At 42.6% G+C, this 26,749-nt stretch overlaps 1 protein-coding gene across 1 annotated transcript in view; it reads right to left on the reverse strand.

The window, feature by feature from the left end:
• Positions 1 to 733: 733 nt before the first annotated feature.
• Positions 734 to 26,749, reverse strand: part of DSN1 (DSN1 component of MIS12 kinetochore complex) — a 261,194-nt gene continuing 235,178 nt past the window's right edge. The window contains exon 10 of the mRNA XM_069604016.1: positions 734 to 1,285. Within this exon, the coding sequence (XP_069460117.1) occupies positions 1,206 to 1,285 (80 nt within the window). The 3' untranslated portion in view covers positions 734 to 1,205. The remainder of the gene's footprint in view (positions 1,286 to 26,749) is intronic.

The following is a 26,749-nucleotide window of genomic DNA, read 5'->3' on the forward strand; positions in this document are numbered from 1 at the left end:
TTTTTGCATACATCAAATCCCCTTAATTTACAAGACTGTCTAGGGCCTAGGCTGTACTGCCAGGCCCTCCGATACTAGCCCTTCTCCGCCTTCTGATCCCATATGTGGAATGTCATGCCTGCATGCCATCTGGGCGGCGACGACAGAAGACCAACTGGCCTTCCTATAAAGTTGTTGACATCGGATTATTGAACACACAGTTTTCCTTTTAAGTATTGTACTCACTGCTCCGCCATTTCATTCAACAAAGGCAGCGTTCTCCCCTTATGATGTGGCATTTATAACGCGTGCCTGTACACAAGTGTTTCTAGGCGCAAGACCTGAACAGGAACTGTAGAGGAGCTACCACAAATACAACTACATATTGCTCGGATATATGAACTATTCACTAATAATTATTCTAAATTCAACTATTAAGATGTAATCTTGTATTATTAGTTCAAATGCCCTACAAGTAGGGTGTTAATTCAACACATTGATATAAAAAGAATAATAATTTAATCTTTATCAAACGAGTCTAAAATATACAACCTAAAAAAAGGTCTCACATGTATACAAGATGTTAAGTTCTCATAAAACAATCTCATTTCATCATAACTAACATTTTCTTGCCACCCCTACAATTATATACAAAAGAATAATTACAACATACGACATAATATGACAAGACACTACGCTAATAATTTAAGATTAAATCTTAATATTTGAATTTAGAACAATTTTCAATGAACAGTTTATCTACCCAAGGAAAAATAGTTTTAATAGCAGTCATTTTGACACAAATGTTTGCTTTAGAAAATTCTGAACTACAGTAAATGCGAAGAGATGCAACCATCTGCCTTTAAATGATAAAGAATGACCAGATCTTTGCATTTTGGCTTGGGCAGAAAAGCCGGACATACAGCAGAATCAGAAGGACAATTAATATGCAGATGGAAGTACGCTTCTGGCCACTCGGCAGCGCTACCTTTGCTCTAGGAACGCCATGGTGAGAACAGACTCATTGGCTTATAGCAACCACCCAACGAAAGCTTTGTACTGTATGTGCAGAAGAGCCATTAGCAGCAGACAATCCAGAGAAAAGTTATTTTTTTTAAAGAAATAAAAAGCGTGGATTTTCTTTTAATACGTAAAAAAGCAGTAACATGTCAGGACTGTGATGTAAACGACCAAAAGATGATTTTCCATCTATTGAAATTGAACTTTTATTGCCTATGTGCGTTTCTGGAAACTTTCAGAAATCTTCGCATTGGAGAATCTTCAATTTGCTGGAAGGACCGCAGTTCTGCAAAAAATAAATGTAAACAAAATCACTCAGGTATGAATACAACTGATGTCATGGTATTTTCGGAAATGCGTAAATAACGTTTTAAATGATATACCAACGTGCTTCGGCTATGTCATTGCTAATATTGGATCAAGCTATCCCACATCTTAAGGAATACATTGACGATTTCTCCACAGCATGTTAATGTGAATGGTCCTCTGTCCTCTGCAACTCCTGGCTCTGTAGATCCTTCTTATATTGTTAACTTATGTGAAGTGGGGATTGGTTCAAGGCGAACGATCGAGGCCACTGGAACTAAAGTGCTCCATTTAATTGCAGGTCAAGCACACAACATTGCACAGAGCACAACCTGAGCCAAAATGCCTCATGACGGTATCGACTGGACCACCTCTGTGGCGACAGGCAGGGCATGTGCCATGCTGGAGGTAAATGAGCAATGTGTGCTTGTAATAGGACGCCGGGTAAAACTGATTGACCAGTGTGGTTGCAAAGAAAGCTGAATGTAGAGAAGTGAATGTAAGATGCAAAGTCGGGAAAAAAGTAATTAACGAGGAATAAGACGGATGTTGGTATAAATGAGTCACTAATTAGTCATCCGGAGGCCATCCATGATTCTTAGTCACAGAAGAAATCCGATGCCCCGAGAAGAAAGAACTGAATATGGTGCGTAAGAAAACAAATTCATAATCAAAAGACGTGAGGCTCACAAATGAAGCAAACAATCATTGGGCAACAGAGCCAATTGTGACAGGACTACATTTCAAGAAATTGTCAAGTGATATGATATGATAGTTCATTTATATAGCGCCTATACACAATGCGTTTCAAAGCACTTCAAGGGAGGGAACAAGGGAAAACCCAATGACATTCTTACAGGCCATGAACAGTAAGGATGTGAAATTAACTATCGTACTCCGCCTGACGACATTTCAGATAGTGCAAGAGCTAAGACATAGATAAGGAAGAGAGGGCTGGAGTGGGAAGGAAATGGAAACAGACAGGCGACTACCGTACTAGGCCTGACCACATTTCTGGTAGAGCCAGAGGAAACAAATGGTGAGGGAGAGGGGTGCAGAAAGGGAGCGGAGGAACAAATCAAGCGACTATCATACTAGGCCTGATAAAATTTCAGATAGCGCTGAAGGAGGTGGAGGGCATTAAGGTGCGATGGGAGGAGACAGACGAGGTTGCTATCATACTAGGTCCAGGGACAATTCTGATAGAGTAAGTGCATAGAAGAAAGTAAGGGGAGGAGATGGGAAAAGGGAGAGGGGAGGAGAGAACAGAGAGTAAGCAGTCAAAAAGAGTGGAGAAGCAAGAGGGGAGAGTGAATCCAATTGCAGAAGTCAGTAGTAACACTTAATGTTGCAAGCCAGGATACAAGATGAAGACGGGAACAGCATGATTCAGGGCCACCATGAGTACAAGATGCAAAGGAAGTCCAGCATGAGAGTTGAGAAAGGGTGATGCATCGTGAATCAATGAAGTCCATAAAAGTCAAATCCAGCATTGGCCACAAGACGGTGATGGCGAAACCAGAATGTATCGGGACAGACTGCTGCAGCGGAAACGAAGAGTGTGATGAAGTCGCCTGACAGGGGCAAGTTTGGAGGAACCAGATGTTCTAGGGGGCTGGATGAAGGTAGCCACTCTGCGATGCAAACACTGGAGCGGTATGTGGTGGATCACTCAGAGTCCCTTCTCTCTCCCCAGCCTGATGGGTAAGAGCACCTTAATCGAGAAAACAGGGAGATCCAAAAGGGAAGTGTCCTGGGCGATGAACATGATTCACGGGCTACAGTAACCTGAACGCACTTATGCATGACACTGTATTAAGAAGAGAATGGGAGGATCGCGAGCCAGCTTGCTCTGATTACTACCTGCAAAGCATTGGAAAGACTTGCAAACCTGTGTGTATTTTATTTATGAAACCCACTAACCACTGGAAACAGAGAGAAGGATGGGCAGCCTGTGACCTGTTCGATGCTGAAGAGCAAACAATTTGGGGGAGACAGGAGGACAGACATTTAAGCCACCATGACAGTGTTGCCTGACCTGAAGATGGTGGCGGCTGTACTTCAGCTTTACATAGAACCATGAAAAAACCTTTCCAGAGAACTACATGCTCACAAGAACACTGAACCAGCGTATGCATAATCATCCATTTTTAAGAGAGTCCATTAGAAATAAAAATAGATGTAGTCAAATCAATCTGTGTTGAGATATTTACTGTGCACATTTATCAAGAGAGCAGACAGTGTGTCTTCCATCTGCCAATGCATTTCAGACATTAGTCCATCATTGGGGCCAACCATGTACACTGAATCCAAATGCATCCCTGCATCTGCGCCGCCTCCAATCTCCCTTGGTACAGCCAGCATTATGGATTCAGTAACCTAAACGTAGGCTGCATCCTTGTTGTCAAATGTAGGCATGGCTGTGGGTACCAGACCCCAGATTAGTTTGAAAAGGATTATTCATAATCTGGTTCAGCATTGATGTGAACAGGCAGTTCTCTGGAAAGATTCTTTCAGGGTTCTAAGTGTTCGTGCCAAAGGTGCCTTGGGTTAAACTGTAGTGCCGCACGGAATGTATGAATATTTTTGATATACCCATTTATAGAGAGCCCACCTGCTTGTCTGGAGCCTGGCTGTCCTTAAGGTCTCAGCCTGAATGCTCCTCTCTAGAAAAACTAACGTTGTCAATTTGGGCTCCTTAAAATGGACAGGGAACTTTTCCCCTACAACCAGCGGATTGGTTGCATGCAACTTCACTCTCCCCAAGACAATGCTACATACCCAACTACACCCCTTAAAGGAAATCCTGCCTCTGCGAGACGACTGCAAGAACGAACTGGAACACACTTTAACCCATAGAAAACTAGAACCATATATACACTAGCCTCTCTAAATGACTCCTGAAACAACCAAAACTAGCACAGACCAGAAGCATATTTCTCTAAAATCACTCAAATGGTCACCAGTACGGAAGAGGAATAAAGGCAAAACCCACTGCATTACACAGGTGTTTTATTGGGAAAAATTCCCTTAATTTCTGCCCAACCACCCCAAACAAATTAGAACTCAAGAACCTTCACCCTTCTTAAAATAGAAGGAACATGCCACATTCTAAAAACAAAACATGCCCTCAAGTAAATCCATAATGGTACAGGGAGAAGCCCTCTGGAACAAAGTAACTGTTGAAAAAAAGGCAAAAACAAATCCTGAAAATGAGTCCTAAAACAGAAACGCACACACAATCCAAAAATAGGGTCTTCCCTTTTCACCAATCTTATCAAGCCCTGTATACATGTAAAGCCAGCACTTCCAAACACCCAGGAACGGGAACTAGCTGAAGAGGTTTGTACCTGGTCTACCCCTTTGTATTCCATAGAATGTGTGTATAACGTGTACCTCCCTTCTTTGTTTTTCAATGTAAGCACCCTGAAGTGAGTCAATTTGCATGCAGCATTCCTACAAATCATAATAAATGAATACTAATCATTCCATTTTCAACTTTAATTTGGAAGGTTTCCATAAAAGTTGTGTGCACAATACATAAAATAAATAACAGCTCATCAATAAAAAATTAAAAAAAAATGTAAAACCCATTTGCTGAACTCTGGGTAAAAAGAGCCTTATTTCAACATCCCATGTATCATACATTAATAAACCAATACATGGTATTTACACTATTGAATACAATTCATAAGAACTTCGCTTCTCCCCTCTGCACAAATTAAATACGTCACATAAGTCATTAAAAACTGCATAAATGACTTATGACAATCTGGCGCTTTTACAGAAGTTTTCAACTTTAATCAAACTCCACACACCTCTATTCTGCAGCTAATTACATCCATTCCGGCATCTTATTTCCACATACTGCGGACAAATAAACAAAACGTGCTACAGGGATTCTCTTTCAGAGCTGCAAAAGGGGCAAAACGGGGAGTTACTGCCATCCCACTAGGTTTGAACCACAGCAAGTGCAAGGTTTACTAATTGCATCTTTGCAAACAGTGATCTTCCCCTCGTATCTTCCACACAGAAAAGGGTAGGCCTGCGTTCCAATATTCATACCCGTGAAGTACGGGAAAGTACTGTTAACTGTTTGCACATCATTCTTTGTCTGCTGTGTGCTTTGTGGCAAGTTTCTCCAATCTGAAAACCCGAAGCGATTTCGACGAGAGGAAGTCTTTTGGTGCAACACGGAAGTTGCCTGACCTGGACTTGAAAGTAACTTTTCTAGCCTGGGCAGGGGGGTACTCTTGTTAACGTCTGACAGCTTGGATTAATTATATCCTGACTACGTCATCTCCCTCTTTGTGCCTCTCTCCCCTTACAGCTCCCGTGGGCTTTGCCTAGATTCCCAAGACCCTCCTTTAACTCCGTCCCCTTGTGTCTACAAATACCGAGTGTCCTGCGCACTTGCGCGCGCACTCGTGAAGTACGGGAAAGTACTGTTAACTGTTGTCTGTGGGCGGTGAGCGTCTTAGCTTGTCCTTTGTATTTTAGGAACTCCTTTTATTTTGCCCCTGGCTGTGTACTTGCTTATAGAATTAGTGAGTCTCCTTTGAACAGTGCTGTGTATGTGGGGCATATATTGTGGTGACTGTTTGAAGTGTTAATTATTCTAGCCTTGAAGTGTTAACTGTTCGACCCTCACTCAGTCAAGTCTATGGCTAAAGTGTATTCGTTAAAGTCTAATATGCCTAATATTGAGTCCCTTGTGGACAAACCTTATGATTTCCAAACTACCCCAAAACGCATTGTGAATGGCCCTTACCCCCGCATCGTTGTGCGGGGTCATTCTTTATCCCATACTAGGGACATCAGGAAGTTTTGTGCGGATAGCTTTGCTGGTCAAGCCAACCCTAATGTATGCGAGCAAGATATGAACCGCATAAAAAATAATCACAAAAGTGTATTCGGAGTCCCTGTCTGCAGTGAAAAGTTAAGTGAAAATGCTGCTGTGGCAGATTTGTGTATACCTACTTCTCCCCCGGCTATATGTGTAGAGGGAACCGATTGCGAAAGTAGTAACAAGGGTGTACCTGAAGCTCTTGCAAGTGACGAAAAAATTAATGAAAATGCTGGAGCAATAGATCTGTGTACTCCCTCCGATTCCCTATTAGCTGCGTTTTCAGAAGAAAATCTGCTGGGGGTTTTTGCTATGTCAACCGATAAAAACCCACTGCTGATATTCTTGTACACTCTATTCCCATTCCTCCAATGGATGTCAAATCCCCTGAAAGTATTACGCCAGAGGTAACTGTAGAGACTGTCGAAGCGCCTATAGCGACAGTTGTTTCTTCATCTGACAATGTCATAGCTCAACCGTGTGTTGAAGATGATGTTGATCATTTGTCTCAATCCCCTATGATGTTTCCAGAATGTTCTCAAGAATCCTCTATTTTATCAATTTCCTTCACACAACACTCCCCTCGGCGTGCTAGCTCTTCTAAGGCAGATTCCCAAAACCTGCAAAAATCCCTTCTCTCCTCTACCAATGAAATTGCGTTACAGGCGATGAATACGGCTTTGTTTACTTTAGCTAAGCTATATGAAACCTTAGATGCGAGGCTATTAGATCAAAATTTTCTATTAAAAGAGCTGCTAGAAAGCAAAAATGCGGTCATCTTGCCTGTTGTCTGTCCTTTAAATGAAAATACAAACATTATTTCTAGATCTGATAACGCGCCAAAAAGTGTGGCGGAAGTAGTATCAAGAATGACTGAGCCAGTGCCCTTGCTCCAAGAAGTCAGTGTGAGCAACTTGAGTGAAAAGAGAAATAAGAAAGTAAGCTCTGTGTGGGTCAGGACATGAGTGTAATTGAGACAATTGACCTCAGAGTGGGGAAAGATGAGGAAATAAAACTAGCAGGTAAAATGGCAGGTGTTAAAATTGATAAACCTGCGTTTTGTCCCGCTACAGACACGGAGACCTACAACATATTCAGTGTTACCAAAAAAGGGAAAAAACATATAAACAATCCTCAATCCGACCTAAAAAAAACAAAGAATCAAAAGATCACAAAGACGCAATAGAATAATAATTCTCAGCAGTTTATTAAGCACATTTCTTTACCTGATAAAAGTTGTCAAGAAAAAAGTGCAGCAATTGTTCGGAAGTATACTGCCATCAAGAGGAATAAAATTACTCAACCTCCCATTAAGCTATCAGCGGCAGGCTTTCGTAATTCTAATAACACTGTTCCGACACATGAGCCCCTTGATAATCTAGTGTCCGAAATAACCAAACAGGAATCGAGGGAGGTTTCTCCAAATTCTTTCACTATGGGGCAGCTACCTCTGATGAAGGAGCAGAGGAGTTTTGCAGATAACCAGTTGCAAAAACACTCTTTTCTAACCTTAGATGAGAGACGTGAAGAGATCATGAAGTCGATGGGAATTTTCTTCTCCCGTCCCTCTGACCTTTCAAGGGCTCCAATAGATAGATCTTTTGAAGCTGATTTTAATCAGACTGGTAGGCAGAACCCGTCAGAGCAGGGAACGACTTCTCTCCAGAGAAATAGCTATGATAAGTCAAGCATACAAACACCAAATGTGAACACGATGCCTGTACAGAAACAAAAGACCACAAAAGTGATACCGAGGAACAGACATGATAAATGCAATGATCACACTCATGTAAGTTTAATCTTACAATGCAGAGGTGGGGATATGGTCTTTATGATTTAAATCGATCATCTGTGCTTAACATCCTGCGTTCTATCCCAATTTTACAAGGAATTAAATCTGAGGATATGGCTCAAATAGAATTCATAAATGACCAAGACAGAGCAGTTGTGAAAATATGGATGACCTCAGACATAGTCAAACACACGATCTGGCAGGCAAGGGATGATATTTTCCATCTAGGGTTTCTATTGCACAATCCATACTTTCCCCGCAAATGTAGCCAATATATTCCCTTCAAGTTCTATTAATGGTATAAATGGAAATATACAACTTAGTGACAAATCAGCTGACCCTCTAATGATAAAATGTTTTACAACAGGTGAAAATCAATCACGAATGGTAATGACTACTGCTTTGAATAAAAGGCTAAATGAATGCTAGCTGTCTTGTAATGGGACTAGAATGAATGTCCACTTGGCCTCTTGGAATACAAGAGGTAATGCGCACCTCAGTTCGTCCTCAGCATCTATTTTTGGTATGTATGACATTGTCATGCTTCAGGAGGTTTGGTTAACTTCCTCCCCAGCTTGGGAGAACCATCAGGTGATTTTGAAACCAGCAATTAAACTTCCTAGAGGTCGTCCCAAGGCGGGCCTTCTTACAGCCATAAAATTAGATCATGGCTGGAAGATCGAAGCATGGGCCTCCCCTAACAGTTACACCCAGATGGTCCGAATTTCCAATAAGGATCCTATTACTCCCTGTATTAACCTGTATTGGAATCATTTAGAGATCTCTGACAACCGTTTTTTTAAGGACTTGAATAACTGCCTGAATATGATTGACAGAGATCCTCTGGTGAAATTTATAATTATTGCAGGTGACTTGAATATGGATTGTGTGTGCTTGAAGGGGGGAAAATTACGAGAAACTAAAGAAAAATGGAAATCACTGATGAAAGAAAGAGGTTTTAACATGATAAATGGTTCTGTTGAGGGCGATGTACTGCCAATAGCCACATGGCAGCAAGGTAAGGTTACATCAACCATTGATTATATATATACCAACTGTGAACTTTTTTGCATGGTTACCTCTTTTGAAGTGCTGTACCAAACTAAAAGTGATCATAATTTGCTCCATCTGTCCTGGTGCTTACCAGTTAAGAATATTCTAGAATCTGGTTTGAAATATATGCCAAACCTAGAAGTCTCTACCAATGGCAACCGCTTTAAGTGGACTTCGTCAAATCTTAGTAAATTACTGCAGGCGGTTTTATATCCGAAAGATATTATAAACCCTGACTTGCAGTATATACAAGGGGATTATGTGAGTATGCTTCAGAATTTCAAAAAATCTGCTCGATGTAATACCAATGCTCAGAAATCCTACCCGCATGCATATGAGGAAATAAGGTCAAGGAAAACAGCCCTTAGAAGAGAGATACGATATATTAATCAGCAAAATGCTACTAATAAGGTTCTTATGATATCCAAATGCAAAAATAGATATAGGAACTGGATCAAACAGCAGAAAGCAAAGATGATTTTGCAGGATGCACATACCATGTTGCATTCCATAGCATCAAAGAGTTCTGCATTAATATGGGGACTGATTAAAACCTCTTATGGGGATACACAATCCATAAAACAAATTAATCCTGTTCCTGAAGAAGTTTGGGTTCAATATTATACCTCCCTGTATGCTGAAACGCATATCCCTGCCCGGTTGTATCAGCTGGATTAGTTTCCCAATATAATCCCAGTGGATTATATTGGGAAAGACGACCTAGAGTATGACAACATAGATATTGAAATATATATATAAAAAACTGAGTACGTCTAGGGCCCCTGGTCCTGATGGTCTTTCCAATATTATGTTAAAGGGAAATCCTGAGGCGTGGGCTGCCATTTTGGGTGCGATCTTTGATCAAGTAATTACTAGCAGAAGAATTCCTGCCTCTTGGCAAAAATCTATTATTGTTCCCATTTATAAAAAGGGAGACAGACTTAATCCCAAGAATTATAGACCGATTGCTCTCCTTGATGCACCTGGAAAAAATTTTGCCCGCTTGATATTGAGGGACTTTAACAAATGGTCTCAGCAGGAGGGAATAAAAGATCCGTTTCAGATGGGGTTTATAGCTGGCCTTGGCACTTCTGTAAACCTAAAAGTGCTAGATGCCATTAAACAGCACGAACTTCAGCTTAATCAAGCGGTCTTTATGGCCTTTATTGATTTTGAAACTGCTTTCGACTCTGTTTCTAGAAAATTGCTATTTAACAAGTTAGTCAATAATGCATGCCCTGAATACTCAATTCATTGCATAATCCAATTTCATTCACAAACCTCAGTACAAATTCGCCTGAATATGGATGGCTCCCTGTCGAGAGCAATCGGCACGCACAAGGGATTAAAACAGGGATGTCTTTTAGCTTCAACCTGGTTTAATTTCTTTATAGCAGATGTGGTGCAGGATTTTAGAAAGGTTTTGTCAGATGCTCCGCGGCTAGGGAAATGTGCTGTTCCTTGGATGTTTTATGCAGATGACCTGGTTCTACTCTCCAAAACATCCTGTGGGTTACAGAAGCTACTCGAACAATTGGGAGAATATGTTAAACGAAATGACCTGGTCATAAATGTGTCAAAAACTAAAAAACTTTGAAAAATGTACCCACTAGAACATCCAGAGCAGCGCGTTTTTCGTGGTCGTTAATGGCGGCGCCGTTAGAAAATGTGACGCAGTATAAATATCTAGGGTTAAATGTTAATACATCCAAGGCTGATTGCCCCTACTGGGAGGAACTGAAAAATAAAGTCAATACGTCAATCTCCCAGGCTTCCATTATTAAATACAAATATTGTTCTTTCTCCATGAAACCTATCATCTTGTTTTATTGTCAGAAAGTAGTACCGACAATTCTTTACAGTGCTGAAACTAGATCGTGGAGAAATGAACTGGCCTGGTCAAAAATGGAAGGCCAATTTTGGAAAAAGATCTTGAATGTTCCCAAATCATTGCAGATATGCCTGTTGAGATATGAACTGGGATTATCATCTCTTTACTGCATGTACATGTGGAAACTATGTAGTCTATATCGTAAATGTTTAATGACTCATCAAGATAATTCTCTTTTGCATGTCCTGTCTGTTTATATGGAAAAAAGCGATCACAAAGTAATGGCCAAATGGAGTCTGCAAGTTGAGCAATTTTTATTAATAACTGAGGTCTCTAAGGAAATGTTGACATCTAACCCATGCAGAGCGAAACAGAAGATCATGTTGTGGGACTGGATTAATACTTATGAACAATGCCAGAAGACCAAACATGCGTTTACTCGTAGGATAATTGTTAAAAAAATCAGAACAACTGAGAGTTATTTGTTGAAGTTCCCTGATGCTAAAGCTAGACTTTCCTTTTTAAGATTCAGAATGAATTGCTGGCATACAAGGAATATTTTGGCCAAACGGAACCTCATATCTAAGGAAGAGGACGTTTGTCGGTTTTGCAAAATTCCTAATGTATCTGAAACCTTATTTCATTTAGTCGCTGAGTGCCCCTCGTTACTGTACATGAGAATTGAACACTTTAGGAAACACTTTTGTACCTATACATCTTTATCTACTGAACTCTTTTGGTATAGAATTTTCAATACTCAGCTAACTACTGTGAGAATAGCAATTCTAAATTACATGAAGGCTTTGAAGTTGAAGGAAAATATCTGTGAATCTGAGCTGAATTGAGTATACGATACTAAAAGATATTGTTTCATTTTATCTTTTGTTTATTGCAATTATCATGTTTTAGTATGTTTAGTGTTTATATATATCTTTTGGGCTATTGTCTTAAATGTGCTAAAACAAAATTGTGATACTTTTATAGATGTGAAAATGCTGTTAATCTTGTGTTTTATATATTTTTTTTTCCTGTATATAAGTTATTGAAAAGTTGATTTTTTCAACTGTCAATTATAATAAAAAAAAAAAATATTCATACCCCATTGATACATCTAAGCATTTCGAAACATACTCCCCACACACCCAGATAAGCTGCTTATATTGGTCAAGGACGATTTGCCTAGTGGTGTTATCAATGGTTTACGGGCAATTCCACACTTCCTCCAGCCCCAAAATACACAACAATTGCTTAACGTGGCGAAAACAAACAGGGGAGCTCGACCGACTTACTAGGTGTCAAGACATCTGCCAATGCTTCACGAGATCTCCTATGATATTCACTGGTCAGATTCCACAGGTGGTTCTGGTTTCAAGGCTATTTGATCTGCAATACACATAAGCCCCAGCTCCATATACAGTGGAAAGGTGGGGGTACTAGAGGGTAACCCAAGTAATTTTTTCAAAAAGAACATTTTCCGCGACAGACAAATCTGCTACTTTCGTTGCCCCCCAAATCTCTGCATCATATAGAGCACCAGGCAGGGTGTGTGTGTCTTATATATTTCCACAGCAGGGGGAACAGCGTTTAGCTCTATTTTCCAACATTGAGATGCCATTACATTTTCTTTCCAGGCTGATATTGGCCCTCGAGACATGCTCCTACTAGGCACCATCGTTGGTCAGTCTTAAACCTAAGTAGTCGAAATGACATACTTCTTCTACCCTCTCACCTTCAATTTCAATCCACATAGGTGACCACCCCCCAGCTTCCGGCCACACCTCATACATTTTGTTTTAGAGGTATTCACCTCCAATCCTCTAGATTTACAACATTTCAGGAAGTGAGTTATCTGCTTTTTCAAACCTGTCAGGGTACATGACAATATGACTACCTTATCTGCAAAGAACAGAATACATATTTTTCCCCCAGCTATTTGTGGGGCATCCGAGTAATTCATTGGAAACTATCAGTAATCCATCAAAGAAGAGATTAAAGAGTAAGGGGGGCAGTGTGCAACCCTGTCTGACCCCCTTCGCCACTCCAAAAACATGGGCAGACTCGCCCCTCCTAAACCCCATCTACCTCTGGCTGTGGAGTCAACAATTCCATTATAGCAGTCAACAAATTTGGCGGCACTCTCTTGGCAAATAGGGCCTCCCATAGTGCCTGCCTCGGAGTACTGTCGAAATCTGCTTTTAGGTGAACGAATAAAAGATACAGATTACCCTCCTTGATTTTCACATTTATCTAGTAATAAGCTCAATCTTAGCACCACCTGATCTACTGTGCTCACCCCCTTTGAAAATCCTGCTTGGAGGTGATCAAGTGCATCATGTTCCTGAACCCATACTTCTAGTTTGTTTTGCAGAATTTTCCCGAAACGTGCTGCTAGCATTCAATAGGGAGATTGGTCTATAGTTACCGGGTACCCCTCGATCCCCCTTTTTAAAATTGGAAACAATTTCAGATCTATTCCTTAAGGTGGGGGGGGGGGGGGAGATAGTCGAGCCTGTACAAAGAACTGCATTAAAGAGCTTGTACAAATAGGGTACGCAAATAGTTGGCTCACTTTTATAAAGGTCAGCTGGCATACCATTTGGGCCAGAAGCGTTCCCTTTCTTCTGCCCATCAACAGCCTTAGCCACTTCATTGAGAGATAGTGGTACATTGAGACCCGCCCAACTAGCCCCAAAGAATGCATACCCTCGACATTTCCAAAGGCTAGCCGCATTTCCTTGTACAGCCCTGAGAAATAATCAAACCGTTTCTTTTCCGGAACTGGACTGGGTTTTGATCATTATCGCTCCCCATAGTCAGTCACTAGCCTCCAGAATTCCCTTGGATCTTTATCCCTATACTAATCATTAATGGGTCAATTGAGAGGGGTGGAGGCAGAAGGAAACGGGCAGTGTTGGTGTTTGGTGTTTGGAAGGTGAACTGGTACAGCTGAAGAGGAAGCTGGAAGGAGCGAGGAAAGCAAATTGCTGTTGTGACTTGATGGTCTTTGCGATGGTGTGAACGACATTTACGTTTAATTTTTATTAAATAAAACAATGCAGGTAAATGCGTTACTGAAAAGGAGGTTTGCTAATCAGACACCCCCATTTCATAGAGATCAATGCCAACACCATAGTGCATTCATTGGCCTTTGCTGTGCAAGTCTACAGACATCCACAGCCAGCAATTGCTCTTCAGTTATAGCAGTGCAGGTTCAAAAGTTACATATATTCCTGACAGCTGCTGGAACGCAAACTCCCAACAAGCAGAGAAGGCTCTTTAATCTTCAGCAGCTCAGATTCAAAAAGCAATAATTGTGTATCCTAGTGGAACGGTAAACTGTAAATATAAGCCATGCCTTGTTAGGACATTGTGGCTACTAGGATCACACAATTATACACTTAAAGCAATTCGATATCATACTAGCGTCCTAATGCTGAAGCAGTAACTACGACAGGGATGTGTATTAGCCATCTGGCATGGGTGTCTCTACAACAGCAATGTGGGACAATGGCCAGAAAGCTACATTTTTTCAACTATATTTTTTATTGCAGTTTTATAAGAACAAAACAGCAAAAGGAGGAAAGTTCTCCACATTGTATATGAAAAGAAAATGTAACAAAATTACATACTCATACTGGGACTTCCCTGATAGTCCCCCATTAAGTGGGGGAGGGTGCAAGAAAATATGAACAGTTCAAAGCTATCACTGAGCTCTTGCAGGGTCATCTTAACACAACAAGCAGTATATTCTTAAAAGTTATACTGTAGCACCCAACATTATCTCAATCATGTTCCTTAAAATATCACTCTAATCCAATCTTGTTAGTGATAGGGAGGCATGGTATCACGAGTATGACACTGACACAAGAGGTACAATTTCAAAACCTTTATTAAATTCTCGAGGTGTGGAAAAACTCCTGCTTTGCTTTATAGCTATGAAGGAATAGTCACTACCATCACAAGATAATGAAAATGCTGTCCTAGTCCGTCTTTGTCAAATCAAAATGGCCTATACTAACAAAACCTAATGCCTGCCCTTTCTCTTATACAAAAAGTGTGTCAAGGGAAATACGTATGCAAAGGCTCAAGATGGCCGAGTCAGCCCTGCTCCCCACGTTGGACAGAATGGAGTAAGGCAGCCCCCTTAGACAAGATGAGACACTCTGGCTCAGGTTCTCAAAACAAAGGCAGTTCAAAACGTAGATAGAGTCCCACCTGGCCTTCCACGTTAATGTCACTTATTCTATCATTCCACAAGTTCTTTCACAGATCAACAAAAGGTTCATGTAGGTCTCCCTCCATCGGGCTCGGACCTGTCAATCACCAAGTACCTGATTCAACGTAGATCTCCCTCATGGGCTCGGACATCGCAATCACAGCACTTGCAGGGGGTCCCTTCCCCAAGCTTAATGCATATTCGTTAGGGGTTCCCTTCCCCTAACTTATCACAGTTCTGGTCTCCCTCAGTCGGGCTCGGACCTTTTACTGATGTCAAAGACTTTCGAATGTGCAGGGCTTTTACTATAGACCTCCGCAGGACCACTTCGACTTAATCTTCAGCTCACACTCATGGTATTTGCCCCAGTCTCTCTTGGTCTTGATAGTTCAGCACCACAAGCACAAATGTTCAAAAGAAATCTCTCTTCAAGCATTCACCTTTTCACTTCCCCTTTTGGCTGGGTTAATCTTGACCATTACGTATTTCAGAGTTCGTTCACTTTCCCGTTTTATAATCAAAACATTGTACATTTCGCTGAAACTTTCGAGTGGGCTCCTTGCTTTTGACGGACCACTCCGCTACTCTCTATAACTGGCTTCACAGTTACGAGCCACGTAAAAGTTCATCACTGGCTAGCTTTCTTTTGCGTCTCATCAGCATGTGCGCAATCTTCACGTGTGAGATTTACTGTTGCGAATTCAATCTTTCCTCGACACAAAGCGGCCTTTCATGTCTTTCACTAACTCACTGGTTATGCATGTTCCTATCTTGTCTTTGTGGCTTTGATTCACGAGTCAAGGTTAATACCACAGGCTTGGCCTCGCCTCCCCAACTCCGTCGTTCAACCGGGAGGGTCACTGGCATCGCTGAAACACAATGCAGGGTTATTTGTGTCTGCGATTTGGCTTTCTTGGTGTCTCTTTCACTGCTTCCTGGAGGCAACGACCTCCTGCAGGGAACTTCAGGTTTTCTTTACCCTTTGCTCTAGTTCCTCGATCAGTCGTCCTGCTCAGTAGGTTCATCTTCTCCCCAGACGTTCTGCTCCTTCTCGTGTTCCACCTTGCTCAGAGTGTGTCTCTATGTTCCACCTTTTATCCATGTGGGGTGAGCTAATGGGTATCAGATGTAGGTGATTAAAGTCAAGTGCCTGACTTTGCCTGTACTGATTAACGGGACATATCCAGTGAGATATGCAAGGGTTAGCCTCTTTACTCTCAGTCTTCCTCTTCCTCGGCCCAGTGTTTGTGCAGAAGAGGTGGAAGGGCGGGGGAGTCGGGGTATTAGAGAATCCTATAAAATAGGATAGGGCATGGGTACAGGAAAAGGGGGGGGGATTCTGCATCTCACCATCGGTTGTCTCACACCAGCTCTCTGAAGATCCCTCAGCCAGGTGATCCTCCCACACTGGTCCACCCCCAGGGTCTGGATCCAAAGGCTATGGCCGTCCCCTGGCCACCTCAGAGAGATATCCCCGGGGACTAGTAGGTGAGACACCCTTTAGTTTCTCACATTAGTGAGATCGTCTCACTTCTTTACAGATATTACCATCCCCTTGTCAAGGAGTCACATTAAATTAAACTTCTTGACAGGGTAAGATTAGTCACCTGGAGATTTCACTCCTCCAACCCCAGATAGGAAAATTAGTTCAGTCCTGTATTTCCCCAGTAGATATAGCTATAATATAATATTTTGGATTTTCCACTCACTAATATCAAGTAGATCAGTTAAACACTTTTTCTTCACCTGACAATTATAAATCCAACAACCCAACATCTAACACAACCCCTTAGACCTGATGAATAAACATAAGGATGTAAGAAGATTCAATTCAACACTACAGCTAAGTCAATGCCTAGTCTGGGATACTGAATGGAAACCCTTATTGATATATCTTTATGTCCAGCTCATGAGTTCTGGATGACTACCCCTATATAACACCCCTCTCTTAGAATCCCCCTGACCCCACTGAGCCAAGAAGGAGTTTTGTTTTGCAAGTTTAAAAGGTTTATTTGAGAAATAAAACAAAATATAGATACCACGCTTTTATAATAAATTAATAATCGATATCGCCCTTATAAATATAATGTTAATCAACAATGGGTAATCTGACACTAGCACACTTCTTTACAATCAATGAGGAGTTAGTATAGGATGGATAAAGTAGCAAAGTACTTTTATGATTTCAAGGGAAAAGCAATGAGGAATAAAATGCAGTACAGAAATACTTGATATGATTTTAACAAAAGACAATATAATCACTTTTACTCTGGCAATTCACCCCCCTCCCCTATGCAATGTAAGACATGGAAGTAGATGGAAAGAGGAGCACACAGTTCTCAGGAATGCAATCAAATACAATACGAAATTCAGTTCCCCCCCCAGCAAGCTTAGAGAAAACCGGTATGAGTTTTAAAACACAGGCCCAAGTGCTTTGAATGTGGTGGCAATGAAGTGAGAAATATGCTGAAAATGCTTTTAATTCCCTTTAGGAGGTTCAGGGTGAGTGATAGATACTTGGGATGAGTTCAGGCTCACTTTAGCAATGATTCAGAGATGGTGATTAAGAGGCAAACAAATTTTTAGCAAGGAAAGAAATGACTGCTGATGGTTACACGTGGCTGGATTTTTAACCAAATCGCGGTAAAATTCGCGAGTGCGTGAATCGTGATTACGGCAAAAGTATAAGTAGATTCTAAGCTTTCAGAGGAAAGTTAAATCAAGTTCGTAGCCCAAACGGTTCCAGAGATATGAACGATTTTGTAAAGGTCGTTTTTCGAATTTAAAGTAAACTCAAAATGACAGGTGACAGCTTTGCAGCTGCAGAATTGACAAATGACAGTGGTGCAGCTTTACACATGACAGGTGACAGTTAGGAGGCAGTTCTACTTAGGTTAAATAGATTGAATTATATTACTTTAAACTAAGAGATTTGGTTTTGCCCCGTCCTAGCTGTACTCACAATATATTTGGAAGGACTGGGTCTCGTCACGGATCTGATCAATCAGGCTAGCGGCACTTCACAGCGATCTGGTCTCTGGGTCTGCGGTCTGGTCTGGTCCGTCCGGATACAGCGGTCTCTGCACGGCTCCTGGATCTCTGCACTGGTCCTAGCAAAAGTTCTTGGCAAGGGATTCAAGCAGCTCGCCCGGCTGTGAGTAGCTTGTGGTTTTAGGCCTCTGATTTAGGTTCTAAAGTATAAGTTCTAGGTTCAGGAGTATGTAGCTGGAGTCAGTCTGGAACTGTTATCTTCTGGATGTTGTGTGGTCCGGCAAAACGCTCCGCAGCAACTGGATTTTAATGTCTCTACCTGTCCCAGCAGTCTCTTTTTATGCGTTTTGAAAATGGGTGTGTGCCTGGGCCTAGCTAAGCCTGCCCCTCTCTACTTGTCATTGGCCCAATTCTCCCCTCTCCCATGATTGGGGGAAGGAAATGTGAGTCAGAGTGATGCTGTAGGTTTTATGGGTCAGAGGATCCTCCCCTGGTCAGTTTGCCCACAAATCTATATTTGATTCAAATACATCCTTCCCAGATATACAATTTGTTGAAATTACATGTGCACATTATATATTCCTTATGGTCCATGCTTGTCCGCCTCTGATCTTCCTGGGGGCTTGCATTCAAAAATGACAACATTTTGCGCTTTTTAACTGGTTTTGCAATATCGGACATTTACCCAAATTTACACACATGTGCGCAAGGAGTATGGACATTAATTGATGAAGTGTCAGATTTTTAACATGCAGACATTTGGAGTGAGACCCTATTTTCCGCTAGCAACCCCCCAGAATACACCACAGGGTCCTAACGCATCTCAAAATGTTCACAGAAAAATCACAAAAATAATGATATTACTTATATAATTCTGACAAGTCCGCACTTTGAGTTATCTATCTTTTTTAAAATTATGCTCTGGCCCAGATGGGTGTGGTTTAGGTTCCAAAGCACATGGGGGAAGCTTCTGCCTGTCCCCGCCTCCAGCTCGGGTGGCTCCCAGAGGCACTTCTCCTCCCACTTCTCCCAAGAGGAATCCACTTTTACGACGCCCCCAATATAACATTTGCCTGAGTCCAGGACAGGCCTTTGTTCACCTCCCTGTAGTCCCCAGCTGCTCCACCCCTAATCTAATCAGAGAGGTGACAAATCCTTTTGGCAAGGGGAAGAGTGGCTGAGCAGGTTTTAACTCCTGTGGGGGTAGATGTCAGGCAGAATTCAGTTTCATTAAGCCAGGTTTCAGCTAAATGTCACTTTTTGTTCCCAGTTTAAATCAATACAATTTTTACATATGCAGCTAGAATGCTGATTCTAAGTTCAAAACTATGACATTTTAACAGTTACAAACTATGTGACACTCAAAAGTAGGTCACTCAGTTAATTTAAACATTTTGATTTTGGTGGTTTTAATCCAGTTTCAGTTAGGCTGCTGACATGCATAGCTCAGCCAGTTTTGTTATGAACATTGTTTTGGGCTCTTCATCTTCCCAGATTTTGTATGCACACATACTTCATTCTGCCAGATGTCCGCTGATGTTCAGTGAGATTTTTGGATGTGTTGCAATGTTTGAAAATAGGCATTTTGAGCTGGCATTCAGAGAAACCAAAGGTAATTTTAAAGCGTTTTTGAGCTAACAGGCGCTGCTGTTTTACCTTTGGCACCCATTCCACTCATGGCACCCTGGCCCATCATGCTCGCACTGGTGGGTGGCAAGTTAGGCAGCCCTTTTGGTGTACGCACAAACTGCGTGGTTCTCCTGGATTCTGGCGCACATGTGGGCTTTTTGGCCATCTTGGATTTTCTAAGCCCACAGCACCAAATGTTGCAGCATGATAGCTCAAACGTGGGTCAGGACACCCAACAAGGACTAAAAGTCTCAGATGAGATTCTACGCATTTTAAGCCTTATCCTCAATAGTTGCAATGTTGGGATCATTATAAGTAACTTTTCCGCTTTCCTTGGCATCCCTGAAAATATACTCTGTCCTTCCAAGTAATCCTCAGTTTGGCAGGGACAGAAAAGACTTCATAAGAGCATTATGTTTTCTTTGTTTCCTCTCACTCCTGGGAGAAAAGTCTGGGAAAAGGAGGACTTTGTGCTGTTGGTAGTCTAGGTCTTTCTTTATTGATGCAGCTTTCATTATTATCTCCCTGTCTCGTGTATTCAATAACTTGACGAGCGTTGGACCAGTCTTTACTTCTGAAAGTTTGTTGGAAGCATACGTTTGAATCCTATATCATTTGTCGACGTACATGGTGTTTTATTCCACCTTCAGGTCAAGTAAGTCAGTGTGCCAACTGGCAACAAAAGCAATTTGGACCTCCCCTCGTTGGGGTACAGGGGGTGGGCCGGGGATGACAGAATCCTGAATGGCTCAGGATGTACCACATTCTTCAAGTATTCCAACCGATTTTCCATAATTTTATTTCCTTTGATAGCTGCCTCTACCTCGAATCTCATTTGCTTCACCACTGGGAGGACGTGGGTACAGTGTTGGTCTAATTTGGTGTTGCTCTGTTCAAGTGTGGAGGTTCTCATTTCCAGTTGGACCACTTTTTCATTTAGTTTGTGAAACTCATTCTCCAACCATTACATGGACTTCTCGATACGTCCCAACACGGCAAACAACGGATCCTGAGATGGGGCAGCGGATAGGGATGTCTCCAGGATAGGTTGCCTGCTACAAGGTGTGAAAACCTCTGCACATTTATCTCTTTATTTAGTTTTCCCAGATGTCATTTTGCCCTCCCTATATATAGGATATCAGGCATACAAGTATGAAAGGAAGACTTGCAGACCGCGGTTGGTAATTACTTGGAATCTAGAATTAATATTTCTGCCCTCCATTGTTGTTCCCGTGTAGCATCATTATAAACTCGGATCAAGGAGCAATAATTTGGTCGAAATAATGCAGAATTGACACTATGCAGATACATCAATTATTTTGTTCATGTTTATTATATATAGTTCTATAAAGGTGAAATGTGCCAGCCTTCCAAAAAGATGGCACCCCCAAACTCGACTTCACCAAGAGTACATAAAGTATTCAACATTGCTCCCTGGGTGAAAAGCCAGTGTGTGGTTCACTGCTCGTCCTTTGGCCCCACAGCTTGTCCCATCTCCTTTCCAGAACTTTACTCGCCCGACAACCCCCTGAGGAGACAGGGCAGTGCACCAGTGTGTAGATGCCTCAACGTACTGTGGCCACCGCTATTCAGGTTCACTGAGGTATGTTTTCAGCTTGTTGTGAATGGGGCTTTCATGAGATACACCCATACAGCTGCCATATTGGCCACACACCCAGAAAGACACATTTTGATCATCCTTGTGGAAGAGCAACACCTTCCTATCCAGGCACAGGAACCCTCCCTAGGACATCCCCTGAGAATCAGTGCTTCAAAGGAAACAGTGACATGGCAAAAACACACACACACCATGAAGTCAGCTGAGATACGTGAAGAGTTGGAGTTAGAATAGCTGCATGGGAGAGGCAGGCTGAGCGAGGAGTTCCACCATCCTGGTTTCTGCTAGGGCTTTCTAGTAGAAGCCCACTTGTTGCAGACAAAGAACCCTGGGAATTATGTCAGAAGACAAATGACACGTTCTACAACAGCCAGCCTGGCTTGTACCCTTTACAGCAAGTTTGCTTCATTATAATAATCATTCTTTTATAACGCGTTTTATACCAGCGAGTGGTTTCTAAGTGCAGGATCGGGGTTTGAACCTGTTAATGTTAAAGGACATTTGTAGCGCGCACTATCACCACCGGAGTGGTCTCTTGGTGCTCTGGCGGCTCTGAAAGAGGGAGGGAAGGTGAGTTAGTGGGTGGAGGCTGGAAAAGTGCAAGAGTGCAGTGATGTGCTGTTGGTGGCCTCAGCCCGGTGGGTCCGTCGGCTGGGCCTGGGGTGTATGCGGCCGGTAGTCGTCGTGCACTGATGTGCGAGTCTATGTGTGTTTATTGTTTTGTTGTTCGAGTGTAGTGAAGTTTGCGCGGTTTGTTGTGCTGGAGGTTTGTGGTTGTGTTTGGTTTGGAGTTTGAGAGGTGTATGCAGAGGAGGAAATTGTAGTATTGGTTAGTTGGCATCTCTATCCTGAATTGACCAGTTGGGCTCGCGTAATTTCACCCGATGGGGTGCTTGGGCACACTGTGCCTTTGAAGGTCCCTGCCCGTTTTGCATTCGAGGCCCCTTGAACATCTCGCTGCCTCCTCCGCCCGCTCCGTCCACAACCTTGCATGTTCCTCACCCCCACCCACACGGCTAGTGCGCCTGCCAGTGTCCATACCTCAGTTAGTGTGGCGATTGGTGGTATCTCGCCAGTTCCACAACCCAGTGGTACCTAGTTATAGCTAAACAGGCATTTGGGGATGGTAAGGACTGGCTAGGGTTGTTGCCTCCGTCTCCATGGGTCTCGCATGTGAACCACTCTGTCCGGCGTCATCCCTCCCAGTGCCCCGAGTGCTTCTCAGTCGGTTCTGGGAGCTTGTCAATGTCCTTTCCCGTTTAGTCATTTTGTCTTACTGTAGTTTCGGTTTTAATCTCTGGTATTGAAGAGCCAGGTTGTTAGTAATTTTCTGAATTTAAGGTGATCTTTGGTGTTCTTCATTTCTTTTGGGATGTTGTTCCAGGTTTTTGCGGCTAAGTGGTAGAAGGCGGTTCCGCCGAGTTTTTTCGTGATGTAAGGTTTTAGTTCCAGGCGATTTTGTTGGTTGACCTGAGGGGTCTCGTTGGCTTGTAAATAGTTATTTTCTTTTGTAGGAATTCTGCTCCTTGTCCGCAGATTGCCCTGTGCGTTATACACATTGTTTTGAAGGTGATACAGTGTTTAACTGGCAGCCAGTGTAGTGTTTTTAGGGCAGGGGTGATGTGGTCTCTTCTGGATAGTTTGAGGAGTAGTCTGGCTGCTGTGTTTTGGATCCGTTGTAGCTTCTTCAGTAGGTATTCCGGTATTCCGAGGTAGAGGCTGTTTGCATAGTCGATATTTGACATGAAAAGGTAGTGAGTGTTTTGTGTGTGAAGGAGAGGAAAGGTAGTATTTTTCTTGCCTTGTGGAGGAGGAAGAAGAATTTCTTGACTGTTGCGTTTATTTGCGGTTCTAAGGTTAGGGCGTTGTCCATCAGGAGACCCAGATTTTTTACTACCTTAGACGGTGATGGTGCGGTTCCCATTTTCGTTGGCCACAGGATGGCGGTTTCCTTCTCTTGGTCTTTGGATATGATCATGATTTCTGTTTTTTCTGGGTTGATTTTCAGGTTGTTGGCATTCATCCAGTTGAAGACTTCTTTTAGACAGTCGGTTAGGTTTGAATGATCGGCTTGGGTGTCTTTGATTTTGTAGATGATTTGAGTATCATCTACGTAGTTGTAGCATGTGATGTTGTGTTTCTTGAAGATTCTGATAACTGGAGTTTGGTAGATGTTGAAGTACAGTGGTGATAGTGAGGATCCTTGTGGCACTACACAGTCGTTAACCCGGGGGGTGGATTTGAAGGGTTTAATCCAAACGGTTTCTGTTCTGTCTGCTAGGAATTATTTAGTCCAGCGTAGCACTGTGTCTGTTATGCCTATGTCTTCTAGGCTTTTGGTTAGGGTGTCATGGCTAACTGTATCAAAGGCTGCGGAGAGGTCGAGCAGAATAAGGGCTGTTGTGTTGGAGTCTGCGTTTGTTTTTAGGTTGTCCCAGATGGATAGTAGTGCTGTTTCTGTACCTCTTGTGGGTTTGAAGCCGACTTGAGCTTGGTCTAGCAGGTGGTGTTTTTCGACATATTCTTGGGTTAGTTTGTATACGTAGGTTTCGAGGAGTTTTGCCGGGTAGGGAATGTTGGTCTGTAGTTGGAGGTCATCTACGTCGCTGCTTGTGTTTTTCAGAAGTGGTTTGATGTAAGCTGATTTGAAGATCCTTGGTACGGTTCCTGTTGCTAGTGATAGATTTAGAAGGTTGCTGTAGTATTCCGCTGGCGTTCCTTGTGCGAGGATTGATTTGTAGATGGGACAGGGATCCATCGGTGAACCCGCTTTCTTGCTGTGTTTCACCAGCATTGCGAATGCCTCTGCTGATAGTTCAGGAAAGTTATTGAGTTTGTGCTGCGGTTCTGAGATAGGTTTGTTTGGTTGTATGTTGCTGTTGGTTGGCCTCTGTTGGATGGTTTGACAGATGTCATTGATTTCTTTTTTTTTTAAGTGGTCTGCAAGGTCATTGCAGAGTTTCTCCGAGGGGTTTGGGGTGTTGTCACAGCTTGGTGGGTTTCTCATTTCTTTAATGATGTGAAACATTTCTTTTTGTGTGTTGGTGGCCTTTGTGATTCCGTCATCATAGTGCCTTCATTTTGCCTTTAGAATTTCCTTCTTGTATGCACAGATTTGCTTCTGGAACAGTGCTTTTTTGTCTTGTTTGTAATCTTTTCTCCATTCAAGTTCCATCTTTTTGTTTTTCTTTTTCATGGTGCTTAATAGTGGGGTAAACCATTTAGCCATTGCTCTTTTCTGATGGTATAAATGGTTTTTCCAGGGCTATCTTGCCAATTGTATCTGCGATCCATTTGTGTAATATCTCTGCTTTCCCGTCTAGATCAGCTAGCTATAGATCTGTTGTTGAGGGTTTGGTTAACTCCAGTTGTTCGAATAGGTTGCTTTCTTTGACGTCTTTCCAGTTTCTTTTTGTGGTGGTTGAGATTTTAGGGGGTTGGATGTAAACTTGCATAGGCAGAGTGATTATGAATGGGATGATGAGATGGTCGCTCCACAGTATTTGTATGGGTGGTGCCGTGGTGATGTGTTTTTCCTCGGCGAAAATTGCATCCAGAGTGTGTCCTGCCGAGTGTGTTGCCCCTTTTACTAGTTGTCGTAGTTTCATGGTGGGGAGTTCTTGAGTCAGTGAGATTTGGGAGTTGGCGTGATGGTCTTCAAACCAGATGTTGAATTCCCCCAGAATGATTAGGTGTTCGTGGTTGATGGCTATGTTGGTGATGGCTTCTATGAAGTTGTCGACGAAGGATGCATCATATGTTGGAGGTCTGTACACCAGGATGAATGCGATGTTGGTTTTTGGGCTCGCTGTTAGGTGTATGACCATGGATTTGCAGTTGAGGATGTTGAGTGGTTTGTCTGTTCTTATTTTTAGGTGTTCTTTGAATGCTATTGCGATGCCTCCACCTCTTTTGTTTTTCCTGTTTATTTGAAGGCATTTGAAGTTTGCTGGAAGGTAGCTTTGGAGTGTGATTTTGTAGTCGCCCAGCCAAGTTTCTGTGATGAATAGGATGTCAATACCATTGTCATCGAGTAGGTCAAAGATCTCTGTAGAGTGTTTTGACATGGATCTTGTGTTTATTAGATTACAGTGGAGTTTGGAGGTGTAGTTTAGTTTGGCTTTTCTTGTTAGGGTCGTCTTCCGATCTTGTAGAGGTGTAGTCTTCGGCTTATCAGCGTCCTCGAATAGTTCTTCTAGGTTTTGTCTTGGGTTTTTGTTTTCATCGGGTTCGTCTCCCAGGGGTTGCGGTTGTCGATTGGAGGTTCTTCTAGCTTTGGTGATGTAAGGTGTTATCGCTTCGGTCGTGTGTTTGATGATTCTGGTGGTGTTCATCCTTCTTCTTCATGATTTAGTTAGGTTGTTTAATGTTGGTGCTTCTGGCTGTCAGGTACTGTCCGCAGACACCAGGATCTCAGCCTGACACTGGCGTTGCGTTGGTTCGGTCTGGTGCGCCGTTCTCAACGAGGTATGGAGTTAGGTAGAGGGATTTGTCTCTTCTCTGAAGGTTGGTTCGATTTTTGATCCTGCTGTGGGGGTGTGTTCTGTTGTTGCGGTTCTTAGTTGCAGTTCCGGAGTGTGTGTTCTTTCTTCTCTTCTTTCCCTCGGGATGGGTCGTTTGCACAGCATTCTAAAAAGTCCAGTTGGTTATGTTTTGGTCTGGTTGTCTTGTGGTGTAGTACTTGGTGTGGATGCTGCCCTCTACTGGTTTTAGTCTTTGTCTGTAGTTGGTATTTCTAGCTGATGTTGCCTATTCGTTCAGACGCAGTCTTGGTGGGGGTAGGGGAGGTGCTTAAGGGTTGTATAGTTGGGTGTTAACGGTGGCTCTCTTTAGTCTGTGTCTCCCTGAATGTGGTTCACTGTGGTGAGTTAGCCGTGTGTGTTTAGGAGGGACATGCACTGGCTGTGGAGTGATTTTGAGGGATGCAGCTAGTTTTTCCTCCCTTGATGTAGTCTGGGCATCGAAGCCTTGTTAGATTCTGAGTATCATACAGTGTGATTTGGAGACAGAATCCTACTAGACCTGAGAGACCTGTATAGTGGGAGAGAGACCCATCAATGAAATCTCAGCATCAAACAGTGCAATTTAGATTCAGAACCCTAGCAGAACTTGAGACCTGTTTAGTGGGAGAGAGGCCTATCAATGCAATCTGAGTATCATACACTGCAATTTGGAGACAGAACCCCCGCTAAAACGAGAGACCTGTATAGTGGGAGAGAGGCCTATCAATGCAGTTTGAGAATCATACAGTGCAATTTGGGGACAGAGCCCCAGCTAAACGAGAGACCTGTATAATGGTCTATCAAAGCAATCTGAGTATCCCACAATGCAGTTTGGAGACAGAGACAAAAAAAAACCCAGCTAGACGAGAGACCTGCAAAGGTGTGTACAGAGCAGTGGCTCGGAGTCTGGGGTAGAGTGGTTGCTCTGGTCCTGACCCAGGCCACTCCTACCTTACTGGGCCTTGT

Source organism: Ambystoma mexicanum, chromosome 3q (genome assembly GCF_040938575.1).
Source record: "Ambystoma mexicanum isolate Mex_15411 chromosome 3q, UKY_AmexF1_1, whole genome shotgun sequence".
In the NCBI taxonomy this organism is placed as follows: domain Eukaryota; kingdom Metazoa; phylum Chordata; class Amphibia; order Caudata; family Ambystomatidae; genus Ambystoma; species Ambystoma mexicanum.